The sequence below is a fragment of the Ailuropoda melanoleuca genome, chromosome 1 (genome assembly GCF_002007445.2).
Source record: "Ailuropoda melanoleuca isolate Jingjing chromosome 1, ASM200744v2, whole genome shotgun sequence".
Lineage (NCBI taxonomy): Eukaryota > Metazoa > Chordata > Mammalia > Carnivora > Ursidae > Ailuropoda > Ailuropoda melanoleuca.
Window position 1 is genome coordinate 206,119,698 of NC_048218.1, and position 17,311 is coordinate 206,137,008.

General features: G+C 59.0%; 1 protein-coding gene across 1 annotated transcript in view; it reads left to right on the plus strand.

Annotated features, from left to right (window-relative positions):
• The window catches only part of ZNF775 (zinc finger protein 775), a 24,475-nt gene extending 9,827 nt beyond the window's left edge, over positions 1-14,648 (plus strand). Inside the window, exons 4-9 of the mRNA XM_034649101.1 lie at positions 5-346; positions 5,870-5,941; positions 6,688-6,698; positions 7,541-7,650; positions 9,913-12,261; positions 12,456-14,648. Of these exons, the coding sequence (XP_034504992.1) occupies positions 5-346; positions 5,870-5,941; positions 6,688-6,698; positions 7,541-7,650; positions 9,913-10,794 (1,417 nt within the window). The 3' untranslated portion in view covers positions 10,795-12,261; positions 12,456-14,648. The remainder of the gene's footprint in view (positions 1-4; positions 347-5,869; positions 5,942-6,687; positions 6,699-7,540; positions 7,651-9,912; positions 12,262-12,455) is intronic.
• The last annotated feature ends 2,663 nt before the right edge of the window (positions 14,649-17,311 follow it).

Consider the following 17,311-nt stretch of genomic DNA (forward strand, 5'->3'; position numbering starts at 1 on the left):
GGGGGCCCGTGCCGTGGGGCCGGGCGCGGGCCGGCCTGAGCGCGCCGGGCGAGCCCCGCCAGTTCATCTGCAACGAGTGCGGCAAGAGCTTCTCGTGGTGGTCGGCGCTCACCATCCACCAGCGCATCCACACGGGCGAGCGGCCCTACCCGTGCCCGGAGTGCGGCCGCCGCTTCAGCCAGAAGCCCAACCTGACGCGGCACCGACGCAACCACACCGGCGAGCGGCCCTACCTGTGCTCCGCGTGCGGCCGTGGCTTCAGCCAGAAGCAGCACCTGCTGAAGCACCAGCGCGTGCACCGCGGGGCCCTGGCGCCCACCCCCAGCGCCAAGGATCAGGCGCTTTAGTGCGCCAGACCCAAGCGGACTCGCGGTGGGGGTGGGAGGGGATGTTTGTGGGCGTGCCGTGGCCAGAAATGATGGTTTCTACAATCCCTGGGGTAGAACCCGTGAAAGGGGATTTCCTCAAGGCTCCGAAGGCTAGAATTGAATTCCAGAAGCCTCTCAAAGGGGACAGCCCCAGGGTGGGCTGAGGGAGGAGGTAGGATGGAACGGATTTCACTCTGGAGCCTGAATATGTCCGTGGGTCCGTCAGTCTTGGGACCGCAGGCCTCAGGCCCCGGTGAGGCGAGGCGCTGTCAGGGCCCTGGGAGAGGCTCCCCGGTGTGAAATGGCCCAAGGCCGGACTGATCAGCTGAGTAGCCGCAGCCGGTCAGTGCAGGCTGCCGGATGGCCAGACGCCGTCTAGTGGGGGAGTTTTAACAGACTCTGATAGCAAGGATGGAAGCCAGCCGTGGTGGCTGCGGAGGGGTAGGCATAGTCCCAGTGCCAAGGGCGGTGCCTGGCACTTAATGGCCATTCAGTGCGTATTTTTGGAAGGAGTGAATGGTTCCCTGGTCCTTCTCAACCGTGAGTGCCCCAAAGCCCAGGGTGCTGTCATGGCGGGCGGGACCTTAGGCCTGGTATGTGTGCGGTGGTCGGACTGGGGTATGAGAGGGGTAGTGGCAGCTGAGGTCTGGTAGCTTGGGGAGGGTCCTGCAGCAGGAAAGAACCCCATGAGCTGCTCTTGGCAGCCCGGGGCACTCCCGACGGCTGTCACTGACTTGGGTCTTTATCAATGCCAGTGTTGCAGAAGAGAAAAATGAAGGATTGACTGTCTCATGTGGTCTCATTGTCCTTTGTAAGCCTCCCTTTTGGAACTCCCAAGTCTGTGTGGGCTCTGGGGTACTCATTTGCCCCCAGGACCAGGACAGGAAGCTTTGGCCACGAGCCTAGCAGCTCCCTATGCCTAGTTCTTGCTGGGGGTGGCGGGAGTATTCTCTTGCCCTCTCCAAAGCAATTTGATATCTTCCCACGTACCCTCCTCAGCCTCTACTCTCCCAGAGGTCTCTTCCAAAGCAGGGTGCTGGGGCCCTGGCGCTGACAGGAGAACCCAGGGCTCCAGTCTGGGCCTGTGGCCTTGGACGGCGTCCTCCATAGGAGGGGAGGGAATTGCAGAGAGAGCCGGGTGTTGGGGGTACTTAGGGTTGGATAGCTAGGAGCTGGGAGGGAAAGGGGGGGACCGTAGCATTCTCTATGAGGAGGAACCGTGTCCGCCTGCCTCCCAGGAGCCCACTGGCTTCTCTTCACTCAGGGAAGTGCTGCCTTCCCCAGGAGATGCTCGGTCACTGCTTTCTCAGATTCTGTTGAATTCCGTTCATCTGGCAAGGGCTCTCATTGTTGTAGCATCACAGAAAGACCTGGGGAGGTGATCCCGCCTGCCTGGGGAACACAGCGCCAGGAATGGTTAGCGCTCAGCTGGGCAGCCCACTCCTGGGCCAGGTCTTGCTTGCATCATAAACCCTGCTGTGTGATCTCTCCCACTGGACAAGCTGTGCCCGCTGGTTGCTGCCCATGTGAGAGTGAGGCTCTCAGTCCAGAGGGGTTTTTCTAGGCTCTCGGTGCTCTCCTACCTTCCCAGAATGCCTGTCCCCTCCTGCAACTCCTTTCCCAGCCTGCCCTGCTCAGGGAGGCCAAGTGCCCTGGATCTCGGCAAAACCTACTTTACCCCTGGGTCATTTGCTTTTTCCACTTTGCCACTTAGCAAATCCTGAGACCCACTCAAGCAAGCCTGCCTCCTCCAGGCAGGCATCCCAGAGTACCACTCCTGCATTGGAAAGCTGCTGCCTGCAAGGATGAGCCTGCCAGAGCCTGGAGCCCCGTGGGATCAGGTGCGTGAGGGGCAGTGCCGGCAGCCACTGAAGATCTCAGTCAGGTGGCAATTTCTGTGCGATCGAAGGTGTCCTCATCCACCAACGGCCTCTGTTTAATGATCAAGCCAATCCAATAGCTAGGCTGGTAGGACGTGGGATTAATGAAGCCTAATCGCGGCTTTCTTCCTTGTGCAAATTAGGAGACGGCTTGTTCACTAACCCAAGGTGACTGATCCTCACAGATGGGTGCTTTGGGTCACAGGGGGTCAGGGCCACATCCATGAGAGTGAAGAATTACTGAGATGTATGCCCCATTGGCCAGGTCAGGGGATGGCACACGTCAACTCACAAGGCTACTGTGTGCCAGGCACTTGGGCTGCCATGACAAAGGACCACAGACTGGGGTAAGCAGTCTTAAGCGACAAGTGTTTACTTCTCACAGTCTGGAGGCTGGGAGTCCAAGATCAAGGTGCTGGCAGATTCGGTTCCTGGTGAGGGCCCACTTCCTGGCTTGCAGATGACCACCTTCTCCCTGTGTCCTCACATGGCAGGGGGAGGGGGGGTGCATGCCCTCTGGTATCTCTTTGTAAGAACACTAATCTCATCAAGGAAGATCCCAGTCTCACAACCTCATCGAAACCTCATTGCCCCCCAAAGGACCCAGCTCTGAATGCCATCACATTGCGGGGGGGGGGGGGGTCAGGGCTTCAATATATGAATTTGGAGGGGGACAGAATTCAGCCAGTAGCAGCCACGGTCCCTATCCTTGAGGGGTTCCTGCACCTTCATGGGAAATCACTAATACACACATAGCTCAGAACAGTCTGTCCAGTCAGCTCTTGAATAAATTGTCCCAGCCCCAGCTCCCTGACTAAAGCTTGTTCACTATGTCATGTAGCCTCACTGTGAAGTCAGTGACCGTGGCAGGGCAGTGGTACAGGGAAGGGGGGGTGCTGCGGCGGGATTGGCCCACCAGGTCATGTCACAAACCAAGGGCAGGTCCTAGGCCTCCTGTTAGCCAAGCCCCTTCCACTGCCACGATCACTGGCTTCTCCAAGGGTGGCCTGGCATTGTCGACTTCAATTTTCTTCCCCCTTCATTGTAAAGTAATAAAACTAGGCCAGGGAATACTTAGGAAGAGCATGTCATAAAATCAGACAAGAAGGTCAGATCTGTCTTAGTGGTTTACGATCCCAAATACTCGAGAGCATGCCGAGATAAAAGGGTTTCTCAGGTGAACAGGAAACGACCATAAGCAGATCAAGATCATAAAGGACTTCGGTCCACCTCCAGGTAAGTGCAGGTCTGTGGTGGGGACCCACAGCCAAGCTTCGAATGGGCCAGATGAGCTTGGGGGAGCTGGGGTTCCCGGAACCGCCTGCGTCATCCCTGTGTTCCTCTGTGAGAAGCAGTCTGGGAGCTAAGAAAAATGACCTAGGAACTGGGAAAATGGTGGCTCTTTGGCAAGCAACCCGAGCTTCGAGTCGGCCAGCAAGCTGGCAGCCTCCTCAGGAAGACTGGGCTTCCTGCTTGCCCAGTCCCAGCCCCGGGGAGCTGCCAGAGGGAGAAGAGGCTGGGAGGCCAGTGGGCAGGTGCACAGACAGGGAGAGAGCGGGACCAGCAGGCACTTGGCGGACAGCACTTGGGGGATGCTTCTGAGACCTTTTCCTTTTATTCTTTATATATCAACCTTTTGGCAAGAGGAGAAGTGTTGGGGCTGGAAATAGTATGTTCTCACAGGTCACTGCTCCTACTGGATCATGGCAGAGAAGAGAGGAAAATGAATGGCATCCTGTAGGTTGTCCCTTGGGTTAAAAAGAGAGTGGTGTCTCCTAGGTTGCTCAGATCTGGAGGGGGCGGTGCCCCAGACAGGAACTGTCCAGATAGAACTTTCTGGGATGAGGAAAATATTCTATAACTGTGCCGTCCAATACCATAGTCACCAGCCACACGTGGCTACTGAGTACTTAAAATGTGGCGTGTGAGGCTGAGGAACTGAATTTAAAATTTAATTTTAATTAATTAAGCCACGTGTGGCTGTTGGACAGTATAGCTGTAGGAATAATGCTCCTATTAAGAAGTAGGAATGTTGGGTCTCTCCCTGCCACCACCCAAATCTAGAAAGAGCTTTCTTTTGTTGTTGGGAGCCGTGGATAGAGTCGGATAGCTCTGGGACTGAATCCTGGCTTTACCGTGTAGGCTGCAGGACCCCGTGCAAGGAACCCATGCAATGCTTGTGGAGTAGCGCCTGGCACACAGCAAGCGCTCAGTGAATAGCCGTTACCACCATTATTTTAACAAGCCCTGTGTGTGGCTACGTGCACAGCGTTTGTACAAGTGCCAAGTTTACTATGGAAAGAGAAGAACAGGGTTTTCCCCAAACAGAGCTCCATCCCATAAGGCGGGAGTCTCCACCTGTGTGAAGGAGGCCAGCTGCAAATTTAAGGGCTTGGCTGAAGTGATCCTAGGTCCCATCTTGGGCTTTAATGTCAAGGAAAGAGAACTTCGGAGCCGATGAGATCTTGCACCCACAGCCCCACGTCTCCAGCCAGGTGCCGGCAGGGTCTCGCGGCCCTCGATGCCGGGCCGTGGCTGTGCCTGCAAAACCTCATTCCTTACATCGCATCGGCATGCTGGCTGGCTGCGGGGCCACCGTCCCTCCACGGCTAGCAGCTGTGGCTTCTGGACGTGCATTCATTCATTCTTTCCACAGAGATCGGCTGAGGGGCTATTAGATGCTGGGCACCTGGGATCCAGAGATGCCGAAAACACAGCCCCTGCCCTTTGAAGCTCACAACCTGGTGGGAGAACAAAGGTGTGGTAAATCTCAACTTGAAGTCAGCACAAGATGCTTGGAAGGGGATGTGAAGTGATCGTTGTCCTATTTGGGAAGATGGGAAGAGCGAGTGGGGAGGGGGCAGTGGTAGCCCCGCTGAGCAGGAAAGGCCTAGGGTGCAGCCCAAAGCAGGAGGAGCTGGAGGAGAGCTGGGCTGGGATCTGCAGGGGCAGCGGTCTGGGGCTGGCCAGGGGAGCACACGGGGTGACTGTCCCTCTAGCACGGCTGTGGCGTGTGGGACGGATGCTGCACAGGGCCCTGGGCAGGGCTCCGCTGGGCTGTCCACACCTCTGCCCACAAGGGGGCCATGCGCCTGCTCTTCTCTGGGATGCTTTGGCTGTGAGCAAACTAGGCCTTTGTTAGAGTCCAACGTCCAGCTGTCACACGAGCCTTGTGGTGTGGTGGTGACTGCCATGCCTGCCACGGGCCCTGCCTGTATGAAGAAGCATGGCTTTGTTTGCAGAAAGTCTCCCCATCTCCATTCTGGGGTATTCACCACAGCACATGGGAACCGTGGGGGGAGATGCGTGTGTGTGTGTGTGTGGGGGTGCATGTGTACGAAACTAGAGAGATGAAGTGACTCAGCAGAACTCATTCATGGGCAGAGCAGAGAACAGAGGCCTCAGGGAACCCTGGGTCCTTGGCATCACCCACCAAGACGGGGTGGGTCTTAGGGGGTGTCGCCTCCCTCCCGCGCCCATCCCCCAGCTGTGTGCCTTGCCTCTTTGGCACAGCTTACTTAGAAAATGCTGCTAAAAATATGGGTGACATCCTTAGGTACATTGTTGGTTTTGTTTCTGAAAAACCTGGTTGTTGACTAGGTGTCCCTGTTTGTGCTGTAGCCTGCAGAAGGGATGGAAGCCGGTTGCTCTGTCAGCTGACAGCCTCTGCCACCGGAGCTGGACAGCTGGCAGGTGTGGCTGCTGGGAGAACAAAGCTCCAGCACCGGGGCTGGGGGTGGGGGCGGGTCATCAGCGGTTAGGGGGGCCTTTTGGCAATGTCATGGGGACATCTGTCCTCGTGGATTCATTTCTTGTGGCTTCCCAGAATTCCCTCCCTGGTGCCTCTATTTTAAATGCCAATCTCCTTGGCATGTCTGGCTCGGGAAGCCTCACTTAGCTCTGTAGGAGCAGCATGGTTGGGGTGGCGTGGGGAGTGGGTCCTGTAGGGGCTGAGAGGGCCAGAGGTGGACCTGCTGGGATGGACTTGTCCTCAGAGAGAGATGTGATAGCGGCCAGGGCTAATCTTCAGGTCTGCTGTTGAGAATAAGGGATGGAGTGTATTTCCAGGTGGACCCCACCTGGAACTGTGCAGTTGCCAGGAAGGCACACCGAACACCTGCGGGTGACCGGGCCCGCCTCATGGGGCCGGGAGGCCTGCGTCTGCCAGAGCCCCTCCTCAGGGATGGCGCCACCCCAGCAGCCACAGCCACCATCTGTTGTAAGGAGCTCCGCCTGGGCCGCCACCTGGCAGCTACCAGGGGCCACAGAGAAAAGGGCTACTAGATATTCCTCCAGCACTTACAGTTTAAAAAAAAAAAATCACTTTCCCTTCTGGCCTCAGTTTCTTCATGAAATATTAATCCGGGGGCACTTTTTTACCCTGGACAAGATGATTTCCAGTCATGACCATTGCACCCTGTTTCTGTTTGGGGTTCTAGGTACCAGAGTGGTGCCGGGGAGAGTTGGGGGGGGCTGCCTTCCCATCTGGCCTTGGCGGGTCTGCGGGGAAGCTGCTCCGTGTTTCAATTTTATTTTATTTTCCCATCTATAAAAGAGGATAATGACACCTGTACAACCTAGATGGCACACGGTTATTGGAAGGCTCCCACGAGATAATATATGAGAAAAAGCTTTGTAGAGAAGTAATGTATAGGTAAGGGGTATTATTATTGAGGGCGGTTGAAAGCTGGAATTAGCCCAGCCCTGTCCACCGGGGTGTTCTAGGTGTTCTAGGTGGCTCTTTTATGGGATAACTTGTATGGGGTATCTTTGGCTTGACCGGAACGTGTCCAGTTCGGAGGAGGCGGGGAAGTTGGGGGTGTCACTTCTTCGAGGTCCCCTGCCGTCCTGGGGGCAGAAACCGGGCCAGAGGGTTGTGGGGAGGCTTTGGCCACACTGTTGGTTCGGGCAGCTGATTCTGCCCCTTCCACGGCTGTCTCCCACCCATGACACCCCGCTCAGAGAGGCTCCGCGGCAGGGGCTCCCGCCACACCCCCTGCTCTCCCTCGCAAGGAAAGGCCCCCACCCCGCTTCCTGGGCTCTGGGGGCAGTCGGTGGGCCTAGCCAGGGTAGCGCGGCTTTAGGACGAGGGAGGTGAGGACGAAGCTCTCACTGCCGGCTTGGGGCTCGGACCATCCTGAAATGGGAATGGCTGAGGCCGGGGGCCGGGGAGCTTGGGGCGTCCCGCCCGGCGCGGCGTTCTGCTCTCGAGGCGGCTCCCGCCCGGTTCCCTCTCCTGCCTCCTGCCCGGGCGGGCGCAGCGCTCGCAGCCCTCCTCTCTCCGCCGGCCAGGTCGTTGGCGAGTTAGACCTCCCAGCCTCACGGGGCTGCTGTGCGGCTGCGGCGACGCCGGCGACGGCGGCGCTGCGGAGGAGACGGAGGGGCTCGGGAGGCGGCGCCATGTGAGTCCCGGGCCGCCGGGGCTGGGGCCGCGGCGGGAGATTACCGTATTTATCGAGGCCGGTGCCGGACCCTTGGGGGCGGGTCACTGCGGGCGCGCTACCGTATTTGCCGGGAGCGGCGCAGACCCTTTCCCGGAGCGGGGAGCGCCGCGACTTAATTACGTATTTATCCAGGGTTGCGTGGTCCTCCCGGGGGTGCTGCGGGAGCTGGGGGTGGGTTGCATCCGTGCCCCGAGGGAGCCGGGGCTTGCAGCGGGGCGGGGTGGGTTGAGGCACCAGGGTGGGAGGCCTACGTGTTTTCGTGGGGGCGAGGTTGCGGCGCATAGTTTACCGTGTTTCTCCGGGGTCGCTCGGGCCACGGGAGTTTGCACGGTTGTGTGCGGAGGTCGGGTGGGTGGGGTCAGCTGTTTTGATTCATGCAGCTATTTCATAAAAACAGCGGTGCGGGAGGCTGGCCGTCTTTATGGGGGCGAGGGAGAAGGGGCGCGGGAGTCGCTGCGGGAGAGTTACCGTATTTGCGCTGGGCAGCGCAGGCTCTAGAGGAAAGAGCCACTGCCGGAGACCGGAGGAACAGCGGCGCAGCCTGGGCTGTGAGTGCGGGAGGGGATGGAGGAACTTGGGGGAGAAGAGGGGGCCGTTGCTTTAGACCTTTCTCCGTAGTTGGGGGGCCCTAGTCAGGGATATAGCTGGGGAGAGTGGGGAGGCTGCCCGGAGACAAGGCCAGGCTGAGATTGGCCGAGGGGACCATGACGGTCTATCTTTGCAAATGTCAGTGCCGCTGGCTGGGGAAAGCCTTGTGGGTGGGTCTACTGCAAGTAGTACTTGTCTCCTTCGCCAGGGTGGGTGTGTGTTCCACCCTGGCCTGAGGCGCGGGGGAGACAAAAGGGGTATCTCTGAGCTCCCACTCTGCAGATAGGTGGACTGAGGTTGTAGTAAGCAGTGCGATCTGCGAGTGTGAAGGCTGCGTGGAGGTCTAGGTCCCTGATGGGGGTGGAGGACTGCAGGGGATTGCCCGCTCAGCCTCCTCTGGAGCAGGCCCCAGGGCTCTGCAGCGGCCCTAGGTTTGTTGGGGGGCATGCAGGTGGTGGCGGCAGACAGGGCCCTCCAGGAGCAGTGGTGCTTTGGGTGTCTCTAACTCCGTGGTGGTCGGGACAGTCGTGGTGGTCTTGTGTGCATGTGTGTGTGTGTGTGTTTTGAGGGGAGTTTAGTGATGAGCAGCTGGTATATTGAGAAGAGCTTTTGCCAGTGAGTCAGGAAACTTAGGGCCTAGCCCTGGCTCACCTTGTGTGACCTTGGGTGAATAAGCTGACCTCAGTTACCCCATCTATAAAGCGGGGCTCAGGAAGGTCTGCTCCTTCCCCCGGGTTGCTGTGAGGACAGTGGGTAAGGATTTAAGAGGAATGCAGTGCCCTGGGGAGGAGGACCCTCAGTGGAACCAGCATGAAAGGGATGGAGCTGAATCTGGGGGTGTTTGTCGAGCATTGAGCCGGGCTTCCATATCTTGGGGATGCCAAGAGGAATGAGGCTGAGACCAGCTCCTGGGAGCTCACCTCCCTCCCTTTCAGGGATCTGCAGTCCTTTTACAGGCATGCCTCATTCTGATAAACAAAGAGCTGCTGCCTTTAATGTTTGATTGAGATGACTTTCAAGTTTACAGGGTTTTTGTTTTGTTTCTTCTTTTAAGCTTTTCAAAAATATCTTTGAACCACTGGTGACCCCACCCTTCCCTCCAGATTGGGTCTGCATCCCCCTCCTTGAGATTCTAGAATGTTGGAGAGAGAAGACCTATCCCAGGGGCAGGCTAACTTACAATACTAGAAGCCGCTGAATCTCACCCATGGTCATTTATTCAATGCTTTGAATGGCAGGCACAGTGCTTGGCGCTGGGGATAAAAGAAGGAGACAGCTCTGTCCTTAAGGCATGCACAGGGCCAGGAGACTGAGGTGGCGTGACTGGCCTGCATGCAGTGTGATGATGGAGGGCCATAGGGCTCCGGAGGGGCTGGAGGGGTCAAGGAAGGCTGTGGGAGCAGGGGGCACTTGAGAAAGGCCTGAAGGAGGGGCGGGCTGTGATTAAGGGGTAGAGGAGAGAGAAGGGCATTCCAGCAGGGAAACACTGGCTCGACCAAGACTGTGGAGGGGCAGATGCTGAAGTCGTGGGGAGCCAGCGCAGTGTCCTCCCTGAGCTTGGGGGCCGGCTGGTTCTTAGATGCCCCCCACCTCCCTTCTGACTCCTCTCTCTGCTTCTCCAGGGGCTGGTGACTGCGGCTGGAAGTGCCCATGACAGAGCTGGCGTCGTCGGGGGGCGGGTCCCCCAGGGACGGGGAGGAGGGCCTGGGGGACGAGCAAGGCCTGGTCATCCACCACCCGGCCGAGGAGCAGCCTCACCGCTGCCCACTGTGCGGCCAGACCTTCTCGCAGCAGCCCAGCCTGGTGCGGCACCAGAAGGCGCATGCGGGCGCGGGCCGCGCGGCCGCCTTCGTGTGCCCCGAGTGCGGCAAGGCCTTCAGCGTCAAGCACAACCTCGAGGTGCACCAGCGCACGCACACCGGCGAGCGGCCCTTCCCGTGCCCGGAGTGCGGCCGCTGCTTCAGCCTCAAGCAGAATCTGCTCACGCACCAGCGCATCCACAGCGGCGAGAAGCCGCACCAGTGCGCGCAGTGCGGCCGCTGCTTCCGCGAGCCGCGCTTCCTGCTCAACCACCAGCGCACCCACGCGCGCATGCCCGCGCCGCACCCGCGCCGCCCCGGCGTGTTCGGAGCGGCGGCCCTACTTCTGCGCCCGCTGCGGCAAGAGCTTCGCGCGCGAGGGCTCGCTCAAGACCCACCAGCGCAGCCACGGCCACGGGCCCGAGGGCCAGGCGGCCCTTTTAGGCCGCGTGCTATGATGCGCCCCAGGCCTGCCGCCGCCTCTCTCCCGCGCCAGGGCCGCTGGGGCCGTGACTCCTGGAGATGGCGCTGGGCTGAGGCCCCCTTTCTGGATGCGATCCCTGGAGACGGGGAGGGCTGGCTTGGGGTCTTGAAGGAGTGGGCCGCTGCCGGGATTGGGACGCCTCCTTCCGTGTCTGCGCCACCCTCTGGCTGGCCGCCCACAGCTGCTTTGGGGCCCTGCGTTGGTTTTCCTCCTCAGGCTCACCCGGCCTAGAGTAGGTGAGACCCAAGGGCCACCCGGAGCCCCTCTCAGGCCTGGGCAAGTGTTGGGGGGACAGGCAGGGGAGGTGGGGTACACTGGGCTCTGGGTCTATGACTAGCTTCCTACTAGATCTTCATTCCCAGAATGTCAGAGTTGAAAGCCGCCTGGAGAGGGCCACTCTCCACAATGCCCAGGCCACCCTTAGCCCCCAAGGTGTCCTGGCTCCAACACTTACTATCTGGTGTACTTGAGAAGTCATTTCGCTTCATGACTCAGTTTGTTCATCTGTAAGTTGCACTTGACAAGGGACTTCTCCCTGGGATATTGTGAGGATTGCGGTTTAACATTACCAGATAAAAGAGGGTGACCTCATTGGTCCAAAAACATCTATTGGGCACCCCGCTATGTCATGCACGGTGCTGTGCTCTTGGGAGGGGGTACAGACATAAAGCCTTAAGGGGTGACACTTGGTGCTCACACAGGGTATGCAGACCATCCTAAGGGACAGACTATCAGGTGCTCCGGGAGGTGGGGGAGGGGATTGGTGTCACCCAAGGCAGTCTGATGGCTTGAACTGAGTTCTGGGGATGAATAGAGATGCTCTAGGGAGAGCAAAGGTAGAGAGTCTCTGAGGCAGGGATCAGATGGAGGAGGCTGATGTTTGCCCTACAAGGGACTTTGTGGTCAGGGAGAGAGGACACCAAGATGTTTAATGAGGAGAGCACGGTGATATCAGACGTGCAGCTCAAGGAGAGATGGAAGCACTGTGAGGACAGGTCAAAGTGCGATGAGCAAGAGCCTCGAGGGTTGTGGGGTCATCTGGGCAAGAGAAAATGGGGCCCCTAGCCAAGAAGCTTGACCAAGGGGAGAGCCGGGCCTGGCCCCTAGGCCCCTGATTCCAAGTTGGTGCTCCAAAGCACAGGCTTTTTCACCATTTAGCAGATGAGGAAACTGAGGGTCACCCAAGCTTGCTCCAAATCTCACTTAGTATATAGTGGTTGGGCAGGGCAAGCCTGGCCCCCAAGACCCTTCATCTCTACCGCTGTGCCTTTGAGGGCGGCTCTTACTGGTGGGACATGGAGTGTCAAGGATGTGGGGATGTGAGCGGAGACCAGGTGCCAGGATCCTGGGCAGGGGTGCCCCTGGGTGGTGTGGGGGCTTGGGGGGCCATGGCATCCACAGTAGTGGGTTGGGAGGAAGGGAGCTGGGGGCTTGGAAGGGACCTGAACTCACAGAGCTCTCGCTCTGTGCCCAGCCTGTGCCACCACCTTGCTAGGTGCTGGAGACCTGTCCCCGCCCTCTGCCCTTCCTTAGAGCTTCGTGTGTCCTTGGGGGTCAATGGCCTCTGCTTGCCACTAGGTGGCTGCTGCAATGTGGCCGCTGCTACGTGGACGAGTACTTAGTGGCAGAGATGAAGAGATTAACCCAGGACCTGGGACATCTGGAGCTCGAATGCCCTGAACTCAAGTTGTCTCAGTGGTAAATGGGATTGATAATCCTGGAGTGCTTGGTAGGGGGCTAAGAGGACTGGCTCAAAGTGCCAGACAAGTGCAGGGTGGCCCAGCTGACCGCTCCCGCCTACCCGCTGCGGGGGGGAGGGGGTGAGGGGGGTCTGGGCAGGGCCCATGTCTGAGCCCCAGACCTGACCTTGGTCTCTTTGTCTCCATGAACAGATGTGGAGTGGGTAGGCCCTCTGGGCACAGAGACAAGGAATGGGGCCCCATGGGGACCTGCCCGCTGGCATGAGGACACATCCCCTAAGAAGACCTGCCTTGGGAGGTGCCCTGCAGAGGGGAACCGTGCAGCCTGGAATTGGAAGCGGGTTCTGTGCTCGGTGGAAAAACTCCCCAAACCTGGTGGGAGTCCCAGCTGGAGAAGCTTGTCCTGGCTGCCCAGCCACAGTCCACACTCCTGTGGCCGCAGGGACAGTGCCTGTGTGGAGAGCCGGCTTCTCTGTGCCCGCCTGGCCCCCAGAGACGGGGAGGAACTGGCCTACGAGAACACAGCAAGTCGGTGGCAGACCTGGCTCCAGAGGCAAAGCCTTGCCCCAGGTGTGACCCATACCTGTAGGCTCCACTCGCCGCTCAGAGCGGTGGTTCTTAACGCATGAGGGGCATGAAGCCCTTTGAAAGTCTCACAAATGCTAGGAACCTTCTCCCCAGAAAAACACGCATACTCATGTAGACACAAGAACCTGCAAGCAAGCTTGGAGCTCCCGGACCTAACCCGCCATGCGTTCCTCACCTGACCTAGAGCCTGGGCCACTCTGCAAATAGCATTTTTCCCTCCCCGGGCTGAGCTTCCTTCCCTCGTTCAGGAATAAAGGATTCTGAGGAGGGGACCCTTCCAGTCACTCTCTTCTCCCGGGCCTAACAGTGCCCCAGGCTTCTGGAACCTTTCCTCCCTTCCGCAGACATTGCTGGAGGCTCCCTGGGCCGGGTTTCTCTTCTCTGGTTTGGGGCTGCTTGCTCTGGCTACCTGGCTGCTGGTTTTCCCCATGCAGCCTGGACTCCAATTTCACTGTGGAGGTGGCCGGAAAGCTGGAATTTTCCTTGGATGTGGCGTGAGCAGGAGCTTGGGCCAAGTCTACCTGGGAGAGGGGTGCTGCTTCCAGCATCCAAGCCATGGCGGGGCTGTGTCCTGCCAGACAGGAGTTCGGCGCAGCTGGGCATGGTGTGGGGACGGCTGGGGAGGAAGCTCGAGCCTCTCTCCTGGGGCCTGCCAGTGCTGGCGTGGACAGTGGGAGCAAGTTGGCCTGGAGCTCACTGGCCTCCTTGGAATGAACCACTCAACCTGAAAAGGTGTTGCCAGTTAGGGCTGGGATGGGTTTCCGATGACAACAAGACGTCACGATGCCGGTTCTATTTAGTGAGACCCTTGGCGGGTGGGGAGAGGACTCTAGCCATGGGATTCAGATCAAATCCCAGCAGTGTGAGTTGTGGGGGGCACAGTGGAGTTGTTCAGGTGGGAGGTCCCAGGGTCAAGCTGGGGTTTGGTCAGGGTTGTCGGGAGGCCTCCCGGGCTCCCAGCCTGGGACCTTGCTGGTCGCGTCTCCCATGTGGTTCGGTTTGGCACAGAGGTTCTCACGGGCCATCTACCCTATGTCTCGTCCTGGAATGACACACCGCTCTGGGGGGGAGATCAGAGGAAGAGGAGGCAGTCGGAGCTCCAGAAGCTTCCACGTGCTCTGATCCTTGGCCCACCTGAAGGGAGCCTCGCAGTTGCACCCCTTCTCCTCTGGTTATCGTCTCATCTCCTCCCTTCCCTGTAACTTCACAGCCTGCATCTGCTGTTGCCTTCTCCGTCTTCCCTGGAATTGCTCGGAAATGTGGCCCTCTGCCGCCCTGCTGAGCCCTCTCCTCCACCAGGCCCTCCACCCCCGTCCTCCGAGCCGTCCCCGTGTCAACACGCCGTCTCACCCTCGGGTAGCACATGCAGCCTTGCACTCCGGTTTACTGTGCACGCACGTGTGGATGTGTGTGTGAGTCTCCAGCTAGACTGTGAGCTCCCTGAGGGCAAGGGACGTGCCATGTCTTCTTGAACCCCAACAGGGTCCAGCACAGGGCTGGGCTCATAACACTCAGGAAATACTTGTCGACTGGCTGGTGGGCTGCGGGGTGACTGGCGGTGAGGAGAAGGGGAGGGCCCGTGAGTTCACACGCCGGTGCATTTCGCTGGGGCGTGAATTGGCTCCCCTGGGGCAGGAATGGCCATGGGAGCCCTCAGGTCCCCCCCTGCTTGGGGCAGTGGGACAGGAGGGACCCCCCACATGGCTACGCAGGAGTGCGTGGGAACGGTGTCTGGGCTGGATGTTTCCATCGGTCACTGAGACCTGCCGGGGCTGACCAAGTGGAATAAATGTTCTCTCGACATCAGCTGGTGTGAGCGGTGGTCATTTGGGGCTCAGCCGGGAGCAGGGGTGGCTTCTAGCTTTGCCGTGTTCCTAGCTCGAGGAGGCACGTTCCACGGTTTGCCCAAGGCTGTAGAGAGCAGAGCTCACGAGCCACAGCATGGCAGCGATGGTCTGGATGATGACTGCAGTTTGGATTTGGGTAATGGATTTTGGGGCCCCTTCAAGCAGCTTCAGCTGTTTGCTCGTCTGGGAGTGAGGCCAGGTCTGCTGAGAAGCTGCGTGGCGATCCCGGTCACCCCTGACTGGTGGCCACTGAGCGTGCTCCTCCCAAAGGCCATCCGTACTCCAGGCCCGCCCCTGCCCCCCGGGCACCGCGGCCCGCCACGTGTCTCTCCGGAGATTGGTCCCCTTGCCCGTGACTGCCATGCTCCTCCTACCTGAGAGTTGTGAGGGCCGAGTCAGAATGTGCATAAACTCTGCCAAGCAGGATGCGGAGGCCGGGGTTTGCCGTCCCTGTCCTCGGGCTGAAGGGGGACCTGGCAGTGCACCCCTTGGTGTCAGAGCCCAGGAGTCTCCTGGAGCAGAAAGTGCTGGAGGGCGCGGGGATGTCAGGTCTGCCACTGGGTAGCGGTGGGTGAGTGATTTCCCTCCTGCGGTTGGTGAGGTGCTGGGCCTGGTCATGGCCAAGGCTCACCCCAGAACCTTGCTCCTGTGTCCTATTCTTTTTTTTCCTAAGATTTATTTATTTGAGAGAGAGACAAAGAGGGAGAGAGCAAGGGGAGGGGCAGAGGGAGAGAGAGAATCTCAAGCAGACTCCCTGCTGAGTGCAGAGCCTGACCTGGGGCTCCATCTCCCAACCCTGAGACCATGAGCTGAGCCGAAATCAAGAGTCAGGGGCGCCTGGGTGGCTCAGTCAGTTAAGCGTCTGCCTTCGGCTCAGGTCATGATCCCGGGGTCCTGGGATGGAGCCCCTTGTGGGCTCCCTGCTCAGTGGGGAGGCTGCTTCTCCCTCTCCTCCACGTTCATGCTCTCTCTTGCTACCTCTGTCTCTCTCTCTCAAATAAATAAATAAAATCTTTTAAAAAAAAAAGAAAGAAAAAGTAATCAAGAGGCAGATGTTCAACCGACTGAGCCCCCCAGGTGCCCCTGTGTCCTCTTTCAGTCAGATTTGGGGCCACATCGGTTGTTTCTATCAGCCAAGGAAGGTCCTGAGGGGCAGTAACTCAAGGAAGGGGACTTGGGAACCTGGGTCTGTTGGGGGCAAATCAGGCAGGACTCTTGTTCAACTCGAATTGACTAATGCCGAAATGGGAAAGTGTGAGCTCATGTGGCAGCAGTGCAGTGACTTGATGGTGACAGCGGGGACCCTAGCCCATCTTTGGCTCTGCCCTCCCTCTTGGGGGCTGCCTCCCCAGCTCGCACACGGGGCAGGAAGAAGTGCTCTGCCTGCTGAGGCTCGTTCCTCCCCTACAGGTCTGAGCCCGTTGCAGGGCTGCCTGGGCAGTGGAGGGCAGCGATCTGAATGGCCAGGCCCTGGGCCTGCACTGTCACCAAGGGGTCAGCCCGCTTGGAGCCCATGGTCTGCAAGTGAGGGGGGACGACCAGAAGGAGAAGGCAGTGAGTGGGCTCCAGGAGGGTGGACTGACGCTCTGGCTCCTGACCAGCGCCGCCGAGTCACCTGGGACCATGTAAGTGCACGCTCGCTGCCCCGCTCCAGAATGTGGTCGGGAGCTGCGTGTCGGCGACACCTCCCGGGCAGCCGGGTGTGTAAACTGTCTGCACCATCACTTCCCCTCCTCCCCGAGGTGGGCCTCTGGACTCAGATGTTCCGTCCACACTTCTGTCTAAAGGAGGAGATGGGGATGCGCATTCCTCTGAGGCAGGCTCGTGGGTGCAGAGACAGGATGCCACCTCCAGCGGGGTCCACGTCCCTGGCAGCCGCAGCGCCCACCCCATCCTGGGGATGTATGCCAGCAGCGCCTATCCTGACCTGGAGAGAAGGTCCCGGAGGGTGGCCAGTCCTGGGTGAGGAAGCAGGTGGCTCACAGGGCAGTTCCTCCCCCGACTCTGTGCACCCTCCGGGTCCACCTCTCCCCTCCGTCTGAGCCCTGTCTGTCCAAACATGGCCAGGTCTCAATGTCCTCCCTGTCATGATGCCGGAGTGAGAGGATGTCTGCCACAGCTGCTGCTGGTGCCACTCCAGATCCCCTGTCCGAGCTGTTGTGAGTGCTGGCTGCTAAGCGTTCACAGCTTGTCACCTGTGGGGCTGCCCCAGCCAACCCCCACTGAGGCTGACATGGGCAGGGGGGCCAGCTCTGAAGTGCAGCATGGGCTCAGAACTATCCAGGTAATCAGAGGACACCAGTTTCCAGCCGAGACCCCATCCCTGGCTCTTTTCCCCACCCGATCTTACTTCGCACTCCCTTTCTCCAGAGAGCACTTTGCAATAGTACTTATTCACCTTGGACAGAATCCTTGTCTCAGGCTCTGCTTCTAGGGACCCCAGACTAAGGAAATGTCTTAAGGAATACAGGCTTAAAGCATGTTGCCTGTGCAAGAGGTCATGACAAGTATCTTTATTCCGTTCTGTGTGGGGCCAGTTACCTGTAGGTTTCTAGCAGAGAACTGCCAGTGGATGAACAGATGGAGGTGGCCATCTCTTCTGTGAGGGGCCAG